General features: G+C 43.7%; 1 protein-coding gene across 1 annotated transcript in view; it reads left to right on the plus strand.

Annotated features, from left to right (window-relative positions):
* Positions 1-2,324: 2,324 nt before the first annotated feature.
* The window catches only part of LOC1269166 (mucin-2), a 36,451-nt gene continuing 14,275 nt past the window's right edge, over positions 2,325-24,500 (plus strand). Inside the window, exons 1-2 of the mRNA XM_061644349.1 lie at positions 2,325-2,678; positions 14,888-15,011. Of these exons, the coding sequence (XP_061500333.1) occupies positions 14,970-15,011 (42 nt within the window). The 5' untranslated portion in view covers positions 2,325-2,678; positions 14,888-14,969. The remainder of the gene's footprint in view (positions 2,679-14,887; positions 15,012-24,500) is intronic.

The following is a 24,500-nucleotide window of genomic DNA, read 5'->3' on the forward strand; positions in this document are numbered from 1 at the left end:
CGTGGGAGATTACAAACCGATGCTGCCTCCACCGCTCGTCGAAATGCTTGGTAAGCAGTTGTTTCCTGTTCTCGCCCAGACAAACCGAAGCGTCTCGTTATCGCTTACATGTGCACCTCATGGTTGAGAATAGTCTACAGAAAGAAATTACAACAAGCGAAGGTTAAGATTTGTTATGTTTGTACTTGGAAGATAATAAATAGCTCCCTAGCGCATTCGATTTCACGTGACTTGTGTGGTTTGTTGGAAGTTCAAGAATCTAACAAGACCCACAAAAACACATATGTACATGTGAAAAGAAGACACTTCGCACAACTAGCAAATGCTTCTTGAGCAATATTTTAGAGTGCGAAAGTTCATTCGTGCTTAAGATTTGTGGTTTCTGCAGTGTCTTACACAGCCGACTGTGATGTGCTAACTATCTTCTCCACCATAAGGAGCTTTGCAGAATGGTGGTTGTGAAACCGCCAAAAGAACGAAAGCAAAGCATTTTAGCGTCAGATGCACGTTTTCCCAGCGAACGACACGCCCGTTGCATCAAATCCGTACTGCGAAAAACTACTTTGCCAGTGCTTCGGCTTGAAACAACGAAAAATGTCGCAAGTGCACCAAATGACGAAATGAAAATGATGCAAAAAGTAAGAGCAGCAGCAACAGTCAAGCAAGGTCATCATCATAATGGGACGCCAAATTTGGTACACTTTGGTAGTGAACTTTTCAGGAACGTTCTACTTTGTAGTGGCAGATGCAAGCGCCACTTACAACTCATTTTGTCAACCATAAAGCAAGTGCTTTCGAGCAAGATAGGTAGTCTGTTTTGCTCGGGCCCTTCCTGAATGGCGTTGTGCTTTTATTGCAGCAATGTATCATTCTACGGTAAAATTGTATACAAAATATTTCTACCCTTCAGCGCCAGACGCCTCGAATGGTTGATTTTCAGTAACATATTTTGTATTCTAATAAATATTTGTTCATCAAACTTAATGTAAATAGTGTGTATAAATTTAATTAAAACATCTTACCCTTCCCAAAAAAAAGCATTCCTATTTCACATCGCTTTCGTTCGCCCTTTTGTACCACTCATTCGCCATCCCCATCGATCGCTTGATCCCGTCAATAAAAGCGTCCCATTGCAACACATTGTCCGATTTAATCTGCATATGGATGGTGATATTTTTCCAATCGCACACACCACCTCCACCGGCGGTCGGCTTAGTTTGCATCGAACCGTTTTTGATTGCATCCGATACCGCACTATCCAGCATCGATGCATCTTGCACACGCCACACCCATTGTCATGGGGCCTGCAGGGCCCTATGTGGCGAACGCTGACCGCAAACGGTCGACCTAGCCCAGATAACACAGGCCGGCTAGTATTGTGGCAATTGTCGGGTAGGAGGCTGGCCAAGCCGGCATGCTAAACCCCTTAACCATTTTTTTTATTGCAGAGAGTGAGTAGTTTGAGTGTCTCTGTCGGATGAGTGTACCGACCGTAGCACTCCCAGCAGAAGTGAGTGGCCCGAATGTAACGCGCCAAAACGACGAACCCGGCGCACGTGGTTGTGAGAGACCCGGGTATACGCACTGTGGAGCAGTATGGGAACAAAATGTATAATAATGTTGTGTAAAATCTATCTAAAATTATCAAAACTTCAACCTAAAATGAATTTTATCTAAACTATCGCACAATTGCCTATTAATATACACATATTTAAAATTGTTCGTCAAATATTATAAATTTAACTAAACGTTAACTAATAGAAATAAACATGTTATGTTGACTTCCCTCGGCTGTAAAGATTTTTTCAAATAAATATTTGTAGCAATTAATAAACAACTTCAAAGTAGTTCTCATTTTTGAGCAAATCATCTATAACGCCATGCTAACAGCTTTCAGCGCGGTTTACGGAAAGCTTCGTTGAGCTTTCGTGAGCGAGAGTGGCACCCGAAGGAAAGTGAAACCAAAGGCAACCGCGGGAGGGAGTGTACGCTGATCACTTTACCAGTGAGAGTGATCGTCCACGTGCTGCGCATCATCGCGTTGTTGATCGTGAAGATGCTCACGGGTTCATCCCCCCTTCGTCCAAGCCCTCCGAAATCCATCAACCAGAGAAAAAAAGAAAGAGATAGATAAACACGAACACCGCAACACAGCCATAGGTGAATGTCACAGGGCGGCTACTCAGGCCCGCGCAATGTGACAGCGACTATCATCAGCAGCATCATCATGTTCATCATGGTGCAGCCTCCACCTTCCCACTACCGCCGGACCAGTACATGTGTAATCCCACCACGACTAGGTAGGCCCAGCTATTTAAGCTATGTCCGGGCGAACGCGCATGCTTAGTCGGACGGTACAGTTGACGCAGTTCGTGCGGATCACGGACTTTGCACGGGGTGCGAGGATAACGCTACGTGCCGCGTATACGCGATTCTATGGTACGCACACGGACTTTTGTAATGTGATGTAAAAAGGATGTGAATACACTTTATGGATGGTGTTGAACTGTTTGTTCAGTGATTAGGTGGTGAAATTTCGTAACATTCGTGAGAAACATATTCCGAGAGCATAAATTAAACTGCAGCTTTTTACAGTTTTGTGCATGAGATTATTAGTGCAACCTGAATAGTGATAGTGGAAAAAAGACTTTTAGGTGTGAAAAGCAGACACGTACACGGTAAGTTAGATGCTTTAGTTACAGGTTGCGATCTTTGAGTGCGTTCCATTTTAGTGTGATAACACAAATGGTTTGATTTGTAACGATTTATGACCGTTGAATTATTAGCATTATCAACGTATTTAAATTGTCACTGTATCGCTTAGGCACTCATTCCACCTTAAAGCTTTACATCTGTTAATAAATAATGCTATGCATACTTCGAGGGATCAACATATTCGTAGGGATTTGGTTTTTTCACAAGATTTGCCTTTGGCCTCTACCCCTGACAAGAGCACCAATTGTGGGCTGCTGATAAATTAATACATTTTCTAGAACCTTCGAAGCTTTAAGCTGCAAGTGTTTTTTTTTTCTTCATAGAATTATAGCACCGTAAACAGATTTTGCATACACAGGAAAGCTGCTCGAGCTCCATTTCGCCTCAGCCTTTGATCACCTCCAGGGTAAATCGCCCTTTTACCAAGAAAGAGATGATAGCAAAAATATCAATTTTCCTCAATCAGCCAGAAAAGAGCGGTCGGCAAATTCTTTTTTTTTCTGCCATGATAAGATTACAATCGTATCGGAAACAGAAAACCGGCCCCATTGCATTGTTGTCTCGTTAAAATCCAAATCCCGCGCAGTACCGTAGGCATTTGATAAATGCTAGACGGAATATTTCCGCACCAATAGATTGTGTTGTACTGTGTGCAAGCTTTTACCAAACTCGAGTGTTGGGGTATTATCCCCAACTGAAGGTGGCCAAAATCGAAACTAGTCTATTTGCCGTTCCGTGCAAAAGTTAACATAAGCAGGGAAGATGAAAAGCGGGCAACAAAAGCTAAGGCAACGTGTCGATCTTCTGATTGTACCGATAAGTAATGGTGCTAAAGAGTTTCGATCCTGAAGCTAACGAATCCTTTCCAATCTTGCGGGCCTGGATATTGAAACCAAAAAAAAACCTATACAAATCACGCAACACCAGTGTCTGCTTTAAAGGACGTTGATTTTACAAACACTGCCGAGAAAAAGTGAACCTAAACAATGGTGCGGCTTAAAACCTTTTTAGATCAGTCTTGTTTCAGCTGTATACATAATCCAAGGGGCAATGTCACGCTAAGCTGTCTCGTAGGCGAAATGATAAGAAATGAGTTCAGCTTTTTTTTTCTTTTGTAAACCCCTTGGGCGCAAAATCAAAGCCAAACATATTGTCGTTCAGACAGGCGACGAGCTAATCTTCCATTCGAATTGCTTCTAAGCACTTTCTTTTATCAATATAATCTCCCAGAAAAGAGTGCTCTTCATTTCATGTTTTGTTTTTTTTTTATAGTTTAATGATAGCATTATTTACTTGAAGCAAACGCTTGTTTAAAATATGTTTCTTCCGGCTGGAAGCTTTCTCTACTTGAACCATATTAAAGTAAACCTCATGTCGGTTTTGTTTCGCGTTGCAATTTCCGGCAAAAAGGACCAATCCCGTAAAGTATTTGGCAAAACGTAAGCACCGTAAGCGTTAAAAACCACTACCAACATGAACCCGGTACCTTCCCTGAAGTTCACCGCAATTCGAACTCTTAAATGCTCCAAAGTAGCGTGCACCTTTTGCAAGGAAAAAGGTTTTCAGTGTAGTGACCTTGCCTCTAACACTTTACACGGTTCCCGTTTCATTAACACTTTTGCAGAAACCTTTTTCGGGCAACGGGTCCCGACTAATCTACCCGTTTTGAGACAGTCAGCGTCAACTGTAAATCCTTAAGTATCCTTAATGGTGTAGATTTTTCCCATTATTTGTTTATTCTGAAAACTTTAGCCAGCCAGAAACAGCTAAATGAACAGCTCTAGCCATATACCACGTAACATCTACTCAAAAAAAACTCAGCTGCTGCTCTGTCTGTGGGTTTGATTTGATTTGAATCATCCGGCCACAGCACACGAAAGTGCTGATCAAATGGCCGGCCTTGGTTTCGGTTGCAGCGGGACGATGTTCCTAAATTACATCACGTACGAATACGGCCCGCCTGTGCGCCGTTGGGTAGGGAATGTTTTGACAGCTCGCCCCAGGATGGATCTTTGATTGGTGGTACATGTTGATTTTGTTATATTTGATGACTTTCTGTATGAGTTTCGCAGGATTTTTGTACGATGACAGGTTGCTGTACAGTGATGATATAAGAATTAAGTTCATTTGGAAGTGCTATGTCACCTGATGTCATCATGTTGAATTTTATTTATTATAATCAACCTTTTTTGTAAATGAAATAAAATAAGTCGGACCGTTCTTTCTGAAAAATAGCCTTTAATCGTAATTTTAGAATAAAACACATAAAAATATCTTACTACATTAAACGCCATTTGATCTTAATCTATCTCCAAAAACAGAATCCGGGTCGAAGGGCCAGTATGGTTTTAGCGCTAAGCAAAACAAGACATTAACTCGACGATAGCACTTTTAAATATAGATTATGTGCATGTGCATGTACAAATGGTGTAGCCTTTGTACCAAGCGGTCGCAGTAGACTGTTAAGCTTTTATTTAAATACAAATTTCAATTCACAAACTCCTACAAACTACATAACATAACAACACTTGCACTCCTATCACATAACAAAGCGCCGACATCATCCATCAACCCCATCAGCTAATCGATCCCGGCCCAAAAGTCACCCAATAAGCCGCCCACCTACCCCTTCCCCCTCAAAAGGTTCGACAGAAGTCAACATAGCCCTCGAACGCTCAGAATCGTTTAGCAATAATTGCACACTCGAGCTTCCCTCTCGGCTTTATGTTTATGTAACGCCGATAAACAACAAACTCCCTGAAAAACAAAATCACAGCCGACGACGGAACAGCGCGGACCGATCCACACACACACACTCACTCCCAGTGTAAAGCATCGACAAGCGTCAGCGACAGTTTGTATGTTTGCGATCCCGCAAATGCCTTCCGTTATGCACGCGGGAAGCGCTAGCCGAAACGGCATATTCCCACCCATTAGCCGGGCGAGATTGAATTCGAGCGCGCTCCGTTCGACCCTCCTTTTGCTGCCATCTTCATTGCCGGAGAGTGATTGCGAACCACGGTAGTGCGATAAACCCGTCATCGGGGCAATTCAAGTGAAACGGCTATTAACTAAACGCGAACGGACGCCTTGGACACCGGACGGATTGGACTACCGCGCTAACGGGAGGCGACGGTGGGCCATGTTGTGCTGTTGCTGAAAGCATAACCGTCGTCAACGGTGAGAGGTGAAGCGTGTAAACATAACACCCAACAAGGTGGTGCAAACATTGGTGTGCATACATTGCGGCACTTGCGACCACCACCAGACCAGAAGTCATCCAGAACAGACTAGACGGCGGCTACGGAATGTCAATCATGGAATGGGTTGGGTTTGTCTGTCCATAGCTTCCGGCTGTATTGATACAAGCGTGAGCTACTACTACTATTAGCTACTATCAATGAGATTAAGCTCTTTTTTAGAGAAATATCAATTTTAGAAGGTTGAGTTCTTCCGGAATCATTCAAAATTTTATTTAAATAGTCATTTTGCTTCAAAATTACGAATTTCCTAAAATAAGACATCACATATGAATGAAACCCAAGCCAACATATCACATGTTTGCGCCTTCTGCAGATACACACCCAGACTTGCTATGCATCGCTGAAAATGAACTTCCCCAATACACACATCTGGCGACGCTCCAGATCCATTACCATCCGGTTATGAAAATCATCTTTCAATTTGTTATCTCCCCTTTTTTGCTATCTCACTTTCACACGAACGTGACCTACCCATACATGGCATTCAAACGCCATCCACCAAAAAGCACAACGTAATGTAGCGTCGCGTTTGCGTTTTATCATCATCCCGCACGTATTTGCAAACCTTTCGCTACTCCCTCCGTTAAGGGTAGGAGAGACATCTTTCTCGGCTTCTCGCTAAATAGGTCAACAGTGTGCATCCTACCGAACTGAGATGCTTCAACCATCCACGATGGAACGAACGGGGAAAAAATCAAGATGTGGAAACGTTCACCACACCACCCCACACACATCACTACCGTCCGGCCAATGTGCGAAGAGGCCCAAACATTACGACACGTTACTCAATCGTACCGTTCGACCCGGTGGGCGGGCGTGTCCTCCTCGGATCAATCCATTAGCCGAAGGGAACTTCTGATTCGCTTCTGATCAATCTGGCTGTAGTAGTAGTAATAGTAGTAGTAGCAGTAGTAGAAGTAACAGCTTTGCTTACAATATAAGCAAACTAAATACATTTTACCTCACCAGCTCCTTGCTGGGATTCGTTTCGTTACGGGCCTTAACCAAGAACCGTGCGAATGGAGAGAGAAAAAAGAAATGGTATATTAATTATTTTACCATCCTGAAAGTTGTAAACTCAAACCAATCGGCAGGGCACGTGCGCTTGAAAAGCAATCATCTAATGTTTCGAAAGGGCGATACTCTATTTTAAGCACATTCTGCAGGCTCGCACATCGCTACGAAAAGTTAAACCCTTGGCTTCAACTTTGAACCGTACCTGCCCACTGACCATGGCCCTTCGCTCGAACTTTGCTCCAAGAATTGATCTGTTTGCTTCGCTCTCAATGCAAAGAAATGTAAACAGCCGCACTGAAACGGACACAACATAGAGGAAAATCTTTGAGCAATAGCAACAACAAAAGATACGCTGAAGCCTCGTAGAAAGCAATCGCTCATCGTTCAAACGGCAAACCGGCCCGGCGATGTTATCCAAACCTTGGATCCTCGTTTACTCTTCTCCCTATTGCTTTGCTATCGGTAGATCATTGCTTTGGAGGGGGGAGAGGGGGGTAGTTTTTCGCACCGGCACGTTAATCAGGGAATGTAGCTCAATGAAATCACTTGACAATCGAGATTGACCATCAATTTGTACCTCTGCATGATGCAATACGCTTGACGGTGAGCTATTGGGCAACATGTTTTTGGTGACCATCAGCATCATTGATTTATTTATTTATTTCAAACAATGATCAATGTTACCTTCCACTATGCTTTTTTTTAAACTACCAATTTAAAGCTTTAACAAGCATTATGCTTGTTTAATTAGGGGTTAAGTGTATTATTTTTATTCTTATAAAAGTATTGAGTTGTGCTGTTGTGGAGTGATTGTTTCAAGCATAGAGAATTAAGGGAATTTCTTAGTGTCAGACAGTTTTTTTTATACAAATTTAGCAATACCATGGTTTTTGTACATTCGAATTTTAAAACAAATATAAATACCTTCAAGATGTCAAATCAAATTTAGAATCTACACCCATCCTTCAAATACGTGTCAAATTACACCGAAAAGGGTCGAGCTAGATTCACCGAGACATGATATTTATACATGTGTAAGAAGATAACTGGATTTTTGTGTGAGCTTCAATATGTTACTCATTGTTTTAAGCAAGAGCTGTTTTGTAATAACGAATTCTGGCAATTTAGGGCCCTATCATTTATCATTCGTCTTATTACATCCATCTATACCACACACATACACACACACTCACACATATTCTGTAAATTAGCTACTATTTTTCATTTCAATCCAACCCATTCATCAGTCACTTATCAGCACGCTTTTTCGGGTGTCTCTAAATCTCCCCGGAAGATAAATAATTTACTCACCTTCGATGCGCGTGTTCTATCCCATCAAACCCCGTAGCATTCGCACAGAAACCTTAACCGCGGTAAGAAGTCAGTTTTCAAACAAACTGCCTGAATAATATCACCATTTGAATATATTAATTATGCGCGGGAGTGATGAACTACGGCCCGTGCGGCGTTCGCGTAAACACACCACAAGACACCGAACGTGAGCATCATACTATCATCCTTTCCCCTTGCTGCACTCGAAAACATAATTCAAAGTAAACTAAGCTTAATGATAGGTAAGAAGATTAAATTCACACCTCATACACACGCACAGAGCGCTAGGGCGAGAAAGAGAGCGAGAGAGTAGCGTTCCCATCATCATTAGTCCAAACGTACGCAGACCTCACCGAAAACACCTCCTACATGTAAGCATTGCCAGGATTCGGAAGAGTCGCTTCCCAAGCACGTATAAGTTGAAAACGATTACCCGATGCGAAACGGTACGCCAGCCTGTTCGGTAGCTCCGGCCGGTAGCACCATCCCAGGAGAGTTGAAGAGTACGTGCCATTCTTGGGCGGCTAATAATAAACCACCTGTCGTAGGTCACAAAAAGCCCCCAAAATTCTGCCCGCTCCGTGGCAAGGATGCGTGGCAAAAGTCGAGCAAAGGTTTCCCACTCAAACGAAGCTTTCACGGGGAGCTCAGCTCAAATGGTGCTGAGTGGTACGACACATTACGACCGAACCGGGTGCAAAAAAACATAATTAATTGAACGTCTTACGCACGATCGAGCGGCGGAGTGTTGATGTGAATTACCCTCGGGGATATTTCTGCTCCCCTCGCTTCTGTCCCCTTTTTTTGCTCACGCCAAATGGGATCCCTTTTTGAGGGAAACCTGCCCTAAATGATCGCGTACCGTATTTTTACCATGCGACCGAGAGCGCACGGTCGTAAAGCACGGTACCGTGCTGACAGTTTTCCGCTCGCTTTAATACGCACCATAAATTGTGCACAATCTCATCCAGCGAGCTGCCTGCCGGTTTGCGTTGGGACGATTGCAAAGCAAAAAGAAAGAAATGGTGAAAATTTGCCGGCCTGAAGATGCTGTTTCATGTTCGGTGAGTAGGAAGAGCAAGGCTTCTAAATTCAGGCACACGAGCGGGTGAAATGGGTTGCGAGTTGAATTACTGATAGCAACGCTTCAGCGGCAACCGTTTTGATACTTTCCAAGACTGGGAAATATTGCTTTCGCGGTCCCACCAAAAACCCACCCACAATGTCTGGTTCGTTCCCTAGAACTTGAAGTTATGTGAAAGGGATTTTAAATCGCAGCTCCCGAAGTATACCTTTTTTGCGCCCATTTCAAATGCGCTCAACAGAGACCGCGTGCGCGTTGCCGTTTTTTCAGTCAAAAAACGCCTCCAAACCAAACTGAATGGAATTATAAAGAAGGCAGCCTTAAGGACATAAGCGCAAGGAGTACTTGGGAAAAGGTGACGTAATTGTTGGATGTCATGATTAATGTGCCAGTTAACTGATCCCCCCATGTTGAAGATGTAACTATCCTAGACGGAGAGTATGTCTAGCGCAAATCACAAACACACACACACAACCAGCCACCGACGTGTGTAATGTTCCAAAATTAAAGGCAAACATACACAAAAAAATGGAGAAACGGGTTGTACAATTCGAATGGAGCAAAACATAACATACACACGCGCACGCACTCGCGCTACAAGTACGACACCCTCAACCTGCGTGACATAAACTTTCCACGAATAACCACAAATGTACCGCAGAAGAGTGCAATAAAAAAAACGGGGTAAAACACCGACAAACCCATGACAAAGCTTCAAAAGTAAAGTTAATAGAAGAAGAAAAAAGCCAAACCCACTCGTGCAGGAGCATATGGAGCTGCATTTGTCGGTTTCGCTTTTAACCCATTTACTTGCCACGAAACGGTGAACATACGCGCCATGTCTGCACAAGCTGGTTTTAGACTCGTCACATGGCTGCCGCTGGTTGGAGAAAGCAACAACAACAAAAAGCCCGCGTAATCCTTTCGCTTAAATGACAGAAGCAAAATTTGTAACTGGGATGCAGCAAATTTGTAAGCTTGACGGGCTGAAAGCCGCATACCAGTGAGGTTGACACTTTTTTTTTCACGGTAAGGCAGAATTTAGTGGCTTTGCGTGTCGTATGGTTCACTTTGATTGATGAATCGTGTACTTGTTACTACACTTACTTCCCTCTAACCCCGGGTTAGTCGTCGTAAGCTCGGTATGTGATCATTTAATCGATCTTTTGTGTTGTCCTGTTAATTATTTTTTATTAAATTTAGTACCTTTACAATACTGGTTTTCATTGTAATATTCGTTTTAGTGTATCCTTTTTTTGTTTAAATAAAAGGAAAACCTTAAAATGCTTTTCCTACTTATGTTTTAGGGTAAAGCGTACGAAATAGCTCAATTATGGCATTATCATTAACATGGCACTAATCTTTGCCAAAAGGGACGTACTATTCTTAAACTAAACATTTTAAACAATTGGATAGAAGTTAATATTAACCGATTCGTTTAATTTGATTTTGTTTTCTTCTATTACTTCTTATTTAAATAAATTCATATTACCTATAAAAACATTGTCCTTTAGTCCTTTCCTTTAGTAAAAATAACATAAACCGCCCTTTTGAATCACTTTCAAAACTCTGCATACCATACGGCGATTAAAGCTAGATCTGGGAAAACTTTTCTATCCATTCCCAGGTGTGTGTGTGTGTGTGTGATGCTTGACAGTCTTCGCTTCGGCTAACAAAATGGATGAAAATAAGCGTAAATAATGCACATTCATAAGCGCTACCACGTGACATTCCGGCTCAGCGTAAGTCGAGCCCACCGAAATCGGACGAATTCTTTCCATTTGGGAAAGTGGAAAACGCAACAATAAAAAAAATCCACCCGAAACCCATCTCTGCCCATGAGGTGAATGAAATATTTAGATTGGAATGCTTTGCTCCCGCTCCGGAAATCCTACCGTGTACGATTGGGAATGATGCTTCCCGGCGGTGTTGCGTGTCGGTACACCTATACGGTATACGGCAATTTCTTACTCCCCAGGATGGGGCATTGTTGTTGAGCGGTTAGGGCACGGGGGACAACAGGAATTAGCAAAAAGATTCGATTGTGTGCGGACAGATGTAGAAAACCAAATCAAACCGCCGTCAGGTAGAGCCGAATGCCTGGGCAGTGTGTAGGTGGGCTGGTAAACGCCAAGGGTGTAGACATGCCTGACATGTCGTTCCTGTGTCCTTCGCAGGAACCATCTCCATTGCTGGTAAGATACCATGTCGGGATTCTAGGAAGGACTCGTCTGATGGGGAGAAAGAGAGAGTGAGACATCACAAAGCAAACACACAAACACGCCAACCATTTAGCACACATTGACTTGCAAACGTTGATAGGTCAACGTTAAGGGATTAGCACCAGTCAAGCAGGCTCTCTTGTAGCTCTGGCCCTATGGATAGTTTTAGCCCCCCCTGGAGATCCTATTTTGCGGCAATTATTTGAGGAACTAAACCAATAATACAGAGTGCTTTAATTAGGCATGCCGTGAGGAATGGTTGGAGAGATAAATAACTTATTCTCACAAAAAAGCTAGAGTGACCACGTTTGGAACTTGATTTAATGGTGAGTGGTTTCCTCGAACAGTCCTATCGTCTGCTTGATGAAACGAACGAATGAATGGTTGTGTCTGTTGTACTACCTTTTGGATATCGCCTCATCTTAAAAAAAACCCACCCAGTGTATCGGAAAGTACGGTCCCACTAACCTGACGATGTCAAGATGAACCACTGTCGCGATTGATGAAGACACACATCGTATACCAGTCTGTGAAGCTCCACACAAAGGGTGACACAACGAATGGGACGACATAGGCCTCGACGGTACAGGTGCAAACGGCGCGAACCAGCAGCGAGTAGTCAAGTGGTCGTAACGAGTAATCGTCCCATCACACCACACACTGCCGCACAATGCGAGCGGATCCTCGTATCGAACTGCGGCAGGGGAGCACAGGACCTGGGCAGCCTGGGCCGACGTCACAGCGAAGATGATAAAACGGCAAAGTTCAGTGCAATTAAAAGATGCGTACCGAGCTTACAGACCTGAGCTACCTGACAGTGTGAGAGGGTTGCTGAGGGGATGAGTATATGGCGTGTCGCAGGGGTCGTTCCGAGTCGTTTCATTAGTCATCAACTTGTGGTAGTATGGTGGACGGAGGGGGCATAGGTGATGAGCGCCGAAGGACGTTGTTGCTGCAACATTGTTGGCCGGCAATATTCATCACGTTTAAGTTGGTCGTTCGGTATATGAATTTATTAGAATAGGAATTTTATGCAACTTTCAACTGAGCTAGAAATACCTCAATCAAATAGAAGCGTTTGTGAATGTCACCGATTCAACAAGTCATCAGACGCCTTAAATTATATTTCCAAACCAATAACCAGTGAAATTGCTATTAATGATTTTTTTTACTACTCGCAACTTCAATGGAAAGAATTTTGCAATTTTGGAAATACTCCTCTCGAACCACGAACCGCTTCCAATCTGCACTTTTAACAACGCAACCCATTTATGAGCGATATCTTTACGACGGCACTTATACTTTTATTTTTACAATCCCTACAAAGAATGACGACGACACATGATTGAGCCCTCGTCTGAGACGAGTAGCTTCCAAGCATGTTTTAACGCTAGCCAAAGGCAAGCAGTACCAACGGTGAAGTGAAAACCCCGCGGTAATCAATGATCCGCGACGATACATTATCCTCGGGTCGCTTCAATCAATGAACTTTGCCACATCCATGAAATCAACCTCACGTCGGTGCGTTAAGAAGGTTCGTAAAATTCGTTCCCGCAACCACCACCTGATTGGACGAAGAGAGGACGAATGGGAAGCGAGTGTTTAAAAAACAAGCAGTAAAATTTAAGAAGACATGAAAATCTTCTTCTTGCTCCTCCGACTGTAAACGTCCCATAACGGGGCCCAATTGGGGGGGAAGCTGACTTCATGTGAGACCTTTGCTTGGAGTGGGCTTGATCCTTCGCGCCTTGTAGTGGGCTGACGTGTGATACCTGTTCCGTGCTAAAAATAGTCCTTGGGATGGGTAGCTATATTTGGGAAAGGACGCCAGGGTGGATTAAAGCACAGCAACAATGACATCGCGTGATGATGGATCGTGTCCATTTTGTATACATTTTTAAACTAGATGTGTGTGTGACCGTGTGATGGAAACGATGGAAAGTACTTAGAAATTATTTTTAATGATGCGAAAAGGTGCTTGCCGAGATTATGTAGTGTTTAAATATGGAGCACGTTATTCATGATCTTGCTGTGTACATCAACTGTAATGCAATTCGTGGAAAAAATTAAATCTATTGCTCGATATATTATATGAAATTATTTTCTATTAACCATTAGAAAATATTGAAAACCTTAACACTGCTATCAACGTAATAAATCAACTAACTCAAAAAGGTATCAAATATCATTGATAGTTAATCATTTGCACTGGGATGCTCTCGCCGATCTTGATAAATCTTGGCCACCTTCAACCATTTATCACGGCAACTGCAAACGATCAGTCAAAAATCGATTATCCGACGAGGTTACCAAAGTTGACCTCCTCTACCCCACTGCACATGCAACTCAGAACGTAAACCAATGATTGCACCCCAGTGCCGCATGAAACCGCGTAAACTGGAAAAATAATCTAATACCAACCACCATCTCCACCGCCGCATCGGTTGTAAGGCCAGCAGGTCGCGTTTAAAAGGCGCCGATTTAACGCCGATCAAAATGCATAACTCACGACTGGTGGTACCACTGCACCCGCTCGCCCCCTCTCTCTCTTCCTTAAACACTCCACGGGTGTACGGGCTTAGCAGATGCCTTCCCTTTCCCAGACAAACTGGACTGAGGCCGGACGGCCACTGACTGAAGATGATCCAGCCGCTCGGGTCCGTCTAAACGGCCAACCGTCGTACCGAGGTGTAGCTGCAAGTTGCACGGTCTAAATGTCAAACAAATAATGGCAACAATTAATAGAAGGTAAGCTGTTGCTGGTGAGCATCACCGTACATCAGCGCTACCCGATCGGACGCTCCAAAGCGAAGCCTGCAAGCACCCCAACTACTGCGCTAATGAACGGAGCTATTACGTTAAGACCCGTTTTTTTTTTTGTTCGTGTTACTTTCAAAAGGGCGACAGCTGTCTCTAGGGAGTCTCAAGGGGGTGGAGGGAAATTCGTCATTCAAATGAAGTTAGCATAACTGTAATATCACTAAGCTAGTGGCGCGGACACCCGGACATGACCTTTCCAACTAGCCTGCCTGCAACGTGCCTTTTGACGTGCTGTGGTCATGTCTCCGTAGCTGGACAATATCTGTCACTGGACAGGCCACAGGAAGGCAATCTGTAAAGCTGTTATCATCCAGATCCTCTCGACAGAGCTGCCAAAAAGGCATCCGCTTAACATGTTGCCCTCCGATTTGGGCGTCTTGTGTAGGTTCCTAGCAATAATGTTTCTCTGTTTGCTTTGCTTTCTTCTTTTCCAGATAACGCCATCGTGAAACAAAACAACGCAACATTCTATACCACGTCGTGCCATTCTTCAGGAGTTGTTGAGGCACCCCCAAAATGTTGGGATTCCGAGCGGTCGGGATCCTGCTGCTTGTTCAGGTGAGCTATTGAAATTTACCACCAGCACCACCGCTACAAAAAAAAGCGGCGAGTAGGTGAAGGTGTTGCCGTCCCAAACGACAAACCCTTGAAAATTGTTTCAATTTTCGACCAAACGATAGCCGCGCTGGGAAAGGGTAGAACATCATTAGCATACACATTACCATGGGATGAAATAGTACCCTTGCCTCTATTTTTAGAACGTCTAGCACGAACCCTTCCCGGCTGGTTTTCGTCTTATTCTTGCTGAATTATCCAGAAATTTATCAAACGCGCCAGGCTTTGGGGTGTTAACAGTCCCTCCCTCAGCCTGAGTCCCGAATTTTCTTCTCCTTTCCTATCCGCTTTGACCATTCGCTGCCGTTGCCCGTTTTATGCAAATCTATTCCGCTATGCAAATTTGTCCGAATCGTTCGATTAAGGTATGATTTAAAAAAAAGCCCTAAAAGACGTATCCTGAGTTAAATCGATTCTTTTTCGGTTCGATATTATCGGCAATAAGCGGTGGCCGGTTAATTGCTTTGCTTTACGATCGAGACGTGATGTGAAACTGTATTATTAAAATATGTTTAAGTTATTGGTGAGATGATTAAATTGTTACAATGATGTTATAAAAATAATGTACCTATCGTGCGTTGCAAATCGAGCACACAAATCTTCATTCATTTTGTCAGTCTGCCATCTTTCATTTACATTTACACGGACACACCAGGAAACATTCATTTGACAGCGGCTGATGTCACATATCAAAACCCGTTTGGTTGGCACCATCGAAATCCTCCGAACCGGAATGAGTTGGATGAGTTTCGGCGGGTTTAAAGTTACGTTTAAATTACCTTGAACTGAATAGGAAACTAAAAACCGGTCGTAAAGGGCCATCCTTGTACTTTGGGAGCCAATGTCAGTTATCAGTTTGTGCTTTGATCTGGCATTGTCATAGAAGCAGTAAACGTTTTATATTCAAGTCATTTCTTCGAATCGTGATGAACAAAGTATGGGCATTTTTGTTTTTCAAATGTTTCATCTTCTAGAAAATATAACCCTAAAATGTCAAATGAAGCACAAGGGCTGTGAATATCTTTGCAAAGAACATTGATACCAGTCAAAATTCCAGCGAATGTTCACACCTTTTGCTGTGCTCCATTATCGTGTCCATCTTAAACAACAAAGAACAAGATCATTGACTTTAAGAATTCATAACGTCTATGTGAATCTAGAAGACGATTGTTTTGAGCTAAGATATCTTAATTATGACCAAACATTAACACTTTACGTCACTGAGTAGATAAAGGTAATACAATTTCATTTCGAAGTTCTGCAGATAAAACCGCTTAGAAACAAAAATGTGGTGTCTGTGAGGCAAGAAATAGCGATAACGACAACAAATGCGATAACTGTGTAATTGTCATCTTCATACTGCTACACAAGATTCGTTCCAATCCACTCCACAACCACCTTACCACTGAACCAGTCCAAGAGGGGATTTACTGCAAACAGCAATTGCCCATCCCAAATGTCAACATCGAATGTGTGCACCCAGTTCACCCGTATTTCTCTCTTTTTTTTTCAAACAAATTTTGAACCCTCTTAACTACCCAACCGGGTAAAATGACCTCCACACCACAACCTGTTTTGTCACCTTCGCCGTAATTGGTGAATTACCGAATCTGCCCCCGGCGTCCGGCGTTGAACAGTTTGAAGCACGCAGCATCTTCCTCCTCTGCACTCTGCAACACGCAAACCATGGAGCCACGCCGGGCCCAGACACGGCCACAAAGCGTTCGGTTTACTCGTACCACGGTACATGCGGCCGAACATTGGTCCCGCCTCGCCAACAAGTAATCGATTGCATGTAAATACGCGACGCTGGGCCAGCTGGGCGGCGAAAGTCAACGACGGCCGACCACCAAGTACCCGAGCAGTGGGTCGATTGCATCATATCTCGGTTGGCGACCGGTTTGGCGCATCTTCTTCAGCTCGTTGCGCGCCGGGTGAATGTAATTGATTGTTATTTTTCGATCGCCGCCGCAAACCGTGTGATACGAGTGTGAGCCGGGGATGCGTTCCCGTCCCATCGCCCATCGGCACTAACGCGTACGGGTCAGAGGCCGTACGGGGTTTGTTGCGTGGTGCGCTTTTTTATTTAACGGCTCTTATGTGTTGTCCGCAACGCAAAACCGTAATTGGACAACCGGATGAAATTTATCTTCCCTCCGGCGGGAGCTCAATTGTGGGAGGGGATATAAATTTTGTTTTCTGCTGCATATCAAGCACAAAAAGGCATCATTTTTTAATACTGGCTTCAAGAAAGCACAAAACACAGTAAACATTTTATGCACCAAACGCTCGGAAATAAAAAAAATGAATATAAAAATCACTGAACCCGCTAGTGCTAGGATGCACACTCAGTATGATTAAATTGTCAATTGGCTGTTTGTTTTTATTCTCTGTTCACTTGTGAGAGGCTCCCAGTCGCCAGCTGACCAGAAGCCTATCATTACTCGAACGCAACACACCGGCGCGACGAAACGGAACATCTTCAAAAACGTCAAAGAAATAAAACCCAAACCCAATAATACTACCGTAAAGTTGAAAATGCCGGTGATTGCATAAGCTTGAAAAAGCGTCGTCTTGCTGAGCCAAAGGGAGCGGATAGGGCCTCTCCAGCCAACATCATCGACCACATCACCGTTCGGCATCGGAGTCCTCCCGGAGCGGACGTGAAGCAGCACATTGGGTCACCGGGGCAGCAGGTTTTATTTTATTTTTAGTTTCATTTTTTTATTCGTACGCCCTTGGCATCGCTTTCTCGAGCAAAAATTTCATCCAGTTCCTCTTGCTGGTGCTGCTGGAGGAGCGATGTTGCTTCGTTCGCCGGGCGTCGTTAAATCCAACCGCACGGCAATATCCGACCAACGATTACAGGCTTAGCATGATGATGCTTGAAAATCGCTACACGAGTAAGACGGATCAGCAAATTTTGGGAACCACCTTGGCATACGGTACCACGAAGGAGCAGGAAGGGGTTTGAAGCGTTGTCCGCTAATGTTTGTTGGAGTTTAATTTTTTTACGCAAACGCAGTGAGTGGTGACTTCAGTAAAAGCCTATGACTTACTATCATTAAGAAGAAAACACATAAAATAAAGCTTACGGTGACGATCAGCAGACGGGGTGTGGCTATTTAGCATCATTTCTTTGTCTATTAATAGCCTAAAGACCTAAAGCTGCAAAACCAACGTAAACAAGCGGATTTAGGCGATAGTGTACAATCTTTTATAGATGAACGCTAATCCCTAAAACAAATGAAAGCAACCAACAATTCCAGCGTAAGTTAAATAAATAATAGCTGTTCGGTTCCTATCTCCAACGGGTCTAAAGTACACTCAGAATACAACAGATAGAACCTTGATAAGCGTTTGCAAATTGATCGAAGGCCTTTTAAAATCCAATGATTTAATCAAAACATCAAATATGGTCAATCCTTCATGGCCCACGGGAACAAAACGCACGCACTCATATCTGCTAACACTAATGTCACGATTATTCAATGACGAGAGTAATTTATCACAATCAAAGCTTTTACGTAAAAAAAAGAAATAAAAAATCGTGCGAAAACCCTCCTCACTGGAAAGGCACTAATTGGGTAGCTGCTTCGTGCAAGCAAAACAGACACCATTTTTACTGTCTATTTGATGGTTCTTTTAGGATCTTCTCTATTTTTGCTACCTTGCCAGCAGCTGCCTTTACAATCGATGGAAACATTCCCACTTTGTTGCGCTTGAGAAACTTGGAAAATCAAAATACTTTCCATACCATCGAATTCAATTTGTCGCCGAAGATTACAAGCGCAAACTGTCCCACTGCCGGCACTGCACGTGTACAGGCGAAGTGAATCGTTCCGCGCACGGAACATCTCTCTCTTTATCCGGCACCGAAAAGGTCAACCGGACCGACCCGTCTAAAGTTGGAAGCCGGTTGTAAATTCTCTAAAAATACCTTCTCGAACGAGGGGCTGCAAAGCACACATACTCACATGAGGTGCTCCCCCATCAACTTGCGTTAAGCTTAAGGGACTAGCAAAAGTTTTGCCATCATCGTCGGGCGCTATAAAACAGCATACGCTTGCTGAGAGAGTACCAAATAAAAAACACGCCAACAAACGTACGCTAACTCCGCTCCAGCGTAGGCTCCAACGGCGAGTCGGCAAACGAATTAGAGACCGCGTTTTTGTCTCCCCGGCTCGCAACGCCGTATGCTTTTCTACCCAGGCCCAAGCGATGAGCATCGCATCTTCAACCTACCCCCTGCCAGAAGGTAGATGGCCGATCATTTCGGATGGTTCACCTTGAAATGGTTTTACGAGCCGCACATTTTTATGCTAATGCTGTAGCACACGTGAGACTCCACCCTGAAAAGGCCCCACAAGCTGGGAAGCCTGAAAAGACCCCACGGTGGGAAGGAAGGGAAGGACGTTGGACCGATCCAACCTACGCACCTTCGCTGGCAACAACAGGTTGACTCATGTGCGTATCAAACACCGGTCCCGACCAGGAGATGGTAGATTTTGTTTTGCATACCCCTCGAACCCCAACACCTATGCCGTCTATCTATTAAGACCGAACCCCATTCCCATCCGCGCATTAATATCTCACGACAATCAATTCCGTCGGCTGTTTGAAGGATGGACCAAACCGGTAAGGGACACAACAATGAAGGTGTTCAACCGCGTACGTGTTATCTAACACGGGACCTAGATACCCGATAGGTCCGAAACTGGTGCTCCAAATCCCGTCCATCCCTTGGTGCCCTTGAGACCGATGGCAAAGTTGTTATCGCTGTTATCTAACCGTTTCGGGAGGCTGCAGCTGGTCAATGGTAGACCGGCAGACGTTGCGACGCCTCCGGAGTGATGAAAGAAAGTTTTGTCCCCAAAACAATCCTACAAACAAAAAACAATCCTGTTGGGACGGCCGGGGACCCACGATGCCCTTAGGAATTTTAAATTTACTGCCCGGAATTGATGTATTTACAGATAGTTCACCCGAATGGCGATCGGAGCAAGTTGTTTCGATATCATCATTTCGTGAAATATTATATCACTCACAGGTGTCTCTTGTGAAATGTGTTACATCTATTTTGTTTGAGTGTTTGAGTCGCAATAGTTTCATTCGATAAAGGATCCCACTTTCAATGAATAAAGACATTCAAATTCTTCGAGAGTTGCTTCTATGTAGTACCTGTAAGCATGACTCATGGCAAAATATTGCAAGAAACAGTAATAACTGTAAAGTACTCGTTGCGAAACAGTTACACAGTTCGACACTGGTATAATTCACCTTCTTCATATCCTCATAACAACACCAGCGGGTAATTAGCTGTATGCAAATCTTTCTCCCACAACTCAACCTTAGCCTGAACGCATGGCCAGGCAACTTGTCGCCACTTGTAGCCCGTTTTGTAAAATCCGTTTACTAATCACCAACTCAAACGCTTCGCGCCACATCTGCAGACGCGTGTGGCCCGTTCGCATGACACACAAAGAAGCTTCAACTGCGGAATCCGTCATTTATCCGGACTTTATGGTGACCTTCGCACGTCCAGTTACGCCTGGTTTTATGCAAATCAAAGCGCGTCGGTAGACAAAATTACAATCAATCAACCAACGTACGGCAGTGGTGCAGTCGGTGGCGATGATGCATCAAGTGATGGCACACTAATGACACAACTCAGCTGTGGTCAAACTTGTGGAACTCCCTTGGAGGACATTTTGATAAGCTACCCCGTTATGAACGCTTACTTTTGATCCTTCCTTGCACATGCCGCTTCTCTCCATCTCTCCTTGGGAGCTATTAATAAAAGCATATTTTTGACACCATCTAATCACAGTCCAATACCACCGATGGGGTAAGTTCATCCATCAATTTGCACGCTTTTTCTGTCGCTATTCTTGGAAAATGCCGAAAGGTCAAAACCACCTCAAACGGCGATTCGACTCCCATTTTGGGGCCCTCCGTTACAGGGTGGGTTACAGGGGTTTGATTAATTGTTGCACGCGTTCGTTAAGGCCAAAATTGGCCAAAAAGATGAGTCGATCAAATCAAGCATGAGAAGATGGGCCGTGTTTCAGTACGGTGGCTTCTGGAGAAATGGCACCCGGCAAAAGGCATTATGGAAGACCGAATTCAGACATTTATTGAAGCGAAAGACATAGAGCAACTAATGGATCAGTCCTGTTTTACTGTGCAGGCGTCTTATCATACCGCAGTGTTATTTTTTTTTTTTTCATTGCAATAATTTCTCATCAAATAAATTGCTTTATTTTACGATTTGATCTAGAAGATGTAGCCTATTTGCTCGAGCTTTGAAATAGAATCAAACCGACCACTCATGAGTACAAAAGCAACTATTGAACAAACTATGTAAGCTTTTCACTAAAAAGCTCCTGAAAGCTTCATTTTAGATAAAACATATTACTTCACTAGAGATACAAATTATATCACGATTTGTTTTTTAAAGCAGCTTTATTTCACCACACTGAGCAATATCATATACTACCTTAGTCAAGAGCAAGACTTACACAAGCTGCACTCAATCAGTGTTGCCAACGTTAAAAAAAACACCACACGGAACTACGACCATTTGGCAAATCCCAACCTTAATCCAGCATGGGTAACAGGTGTGTCCGTCTTGCACACCGTATGAGCTGATACGTACAATTGACATAAAACCGCACATCTTAAGGTGGAAGGATTCATAGACGTAACTACAGTTTTAGCCATGTTTTCCGTATCCTTGTTTTTGCTGTAGTTTGTCGTACAACATGTTTCACACTGACAGTGGCAGAGAGATGAAAAAAAACATAGTGCTGTGATGTAAGTGACTGGTTGGTATGACTAGCAGATACAATAATTTGAAAGTTATTTGCAATTTGGCACATATATTTAACTGTTGTTGTGCTTGATGAACAACAATAGTATACAGTGAGCCGAAATATGTTCTGTACTTATCCTTCATTGGTCATTAAAAATAATCGATTTTTCATTACATCTTCTTTGAACGCCCATTTACATGCATGAATCGATTGAGGAGTACAATTTAACATCACTGCTTTAAGTGACAGTTACCAGGGGTATCATTGCTTTCATTTAGCCGCCTAGTATCGCCGCAATTACATACAATTTGCAGTCTGTTGTTGCTATCAAAAACTCATCGAGAACGGTAATTTGCGGTAATCATCTGTCGACATGTGGTGCGTATCGAAAGTACACAGCATCCGAACGAATAGAAGCATAAGCTTTGTATACGTGAGCTCGTTCTTCCATTCGATTTCGATGGCACTTCTGCCTGAAGATGATCTCCGCATATGGAGCCCATAGCAGATTGACATTTACCCAACGGCACACATTTACGTTTGTTCTGAAAGCAAAACACCGCGATGCCGCCAAAGTCCGACATTTCGACGGTGTATAAATACAAATGTGGATTTCGTACAACCCACATTCATCCCCCTTCCTCCGACACACTGCCAGAAGCGGTAATTATGAACCGCGTGTACTATTAGCCGCCCGGACCACTCATCCCAAAATCGATCCCCAGCGGCACTAATGTGTGCGTAACCTTTAGCCGCCACTCGCAGTGCGCCAAAACGTTCATCTCAATAAGTCAATCAAAGTAAGCCGGTTGACAATCTGCTGCCAGTTTTTCGAAGTCGAAGCCGGCGATGCTCGGTCAACGTGGACAGGCTGTGGCCATACACAATGGGGCGATAAATTTAGACATGATCCAAAGCGATAGCCATAACCCACCTGTGTGCATGCATTGCTGCTGCGAAAGGTCTGCCTGGGTAGTTTTCTAACCTCCGGCCTGGGACGGATCCCTCAGTCCAGCCTCAATGCTTCAATCCTGATTGATCGATTCCTGGCAACCATTGCAAAGCATTGCATTTCGATGGGACATGCATCATTTTTACGCAATACCCGTTTCACCGTACCCACCGTGCGTAAGCCGTGCCTGGGAAGGTGTCGGGCCGTATCGGGCCGCCAGTTGGTAGTGTCAAGAAAGCTCCTCCGCCAGTTCATCGACATGAAGATGATTTATTGACCAAAAACGGAGACCGGCTAGTCTCGCCCGTGGTAATCCTTGGGCAAGGTGTATCTATCTTCGGTACAGCTTTGGCGTTAGCTTTTTCTCTCTTTTCTCCAATAGCATCACTAGACACACACACACACACGCATGGGGATGGATATAAATTAAGCCCAAGATTAAGCACGCGCTTCATCGTGTGAAGGTGAAAGGCCAGTATTGTCAAGGTCGTCGTTTAAAGCTGGCAGCCAAATCGTTATGCCATCGCTCGTTAGCCTGTTCGACATTATTGAACGGTGGCACGGGAAGGGATGGGTGAGAAAAGCTAGCGTATGCATGGTTGCTGGTACGCTGAAAATGTGACACTATTATTAATTTAAATCGTGTAATTATGGGGACAACTTTCAAAACTAACAAGACCTAAGCTGATGCTCAAGTTGAGTAATTTATAGTAGGAAGCAAATGTTGGTTAACCACAAACAAAACTAACAGAAATGATTCCACCCTTTGGCATCATTCTTGTAGCTAAAAGTCGTCTACTTTAGGACCCATTAAATTCTTCAGGTGACATTGTAACATCATGACTGCAGGCTGTTGATGGTGTACCGTTTACGCTTTCGCTACCATAAACCAAAACTCATGCTCCAAAACAGCTAATCCCTGCCCACCCCGTGCGCTAATTAACTCGGTGGCATCTAAATAATGCCACGCCAATCATTCTTTATATCAATAAGTAGGTTTTATGGGTTTTGTTTTTATGAAAGGCAAAAGTTCCACCATAGACAGAGAGAGAGAGAGAGAGAGAGAGAGAGAGAGAGAGATAGAGAGAACAAACACGAGTGAAGCTAATAACATCTTCATCATAAAACGCACCGGGTGAAATGTTTGTCTAGCTGAAGACTCCTAAGCCAAGGAAAAATTCCACCAGCACCATGCTAGCATAGCTTGCGCAACATCGTGCTGTTCGATAGATGGAGGTCAGCTTTCTTGGACCTTTTTTTTCGTTGTTGTTGCTGTTGCGTTTTGAAACATCTTCAAAATCTTCGCGTGCACGGCGTACCCATTCATCATGGCGATGCAGAATATATACATAAAAAAACGCACACAAAAAAGTGCCATCCGCAATGCAATCAGTGAGGCGGAGGAAAAAGCCCAACATAGTATTGCAGTTTCGTGGCACACACTCACACACACACAAAAACATTAAGATAGTTGAGGTAACGATAAGTAACAAAAAAACGCACACCGGGTTTAACTTGTAATTCGCAGTCTTTATTGACGTAGTGTAGTTCCAAGTGTGCGGACATAAGAGTAGTTCGGTAGATAGGACGTAACAGGCAGCAGGGAGAAACCTGTTGGATGTCTCAAATCGAACTCACTACCTAGCCCCTTTTCCGAAGGGAACA

The sequence above is a fragment of the Anopheles gambiae genome, chromosome 2 (assembly GCF_943734735.2).
Source record: "Anopheles gambiae chromosome 2, idAnoGambNW_F1_1, whole genome shotgun sequence".
Taxonomy (NCBI): domain Eukaryota; kingdom Metazoa; phylum Arthropoda; class Insecta; order Diptera; family Culicidae; genus Anopheles; species Anopheles gambiae.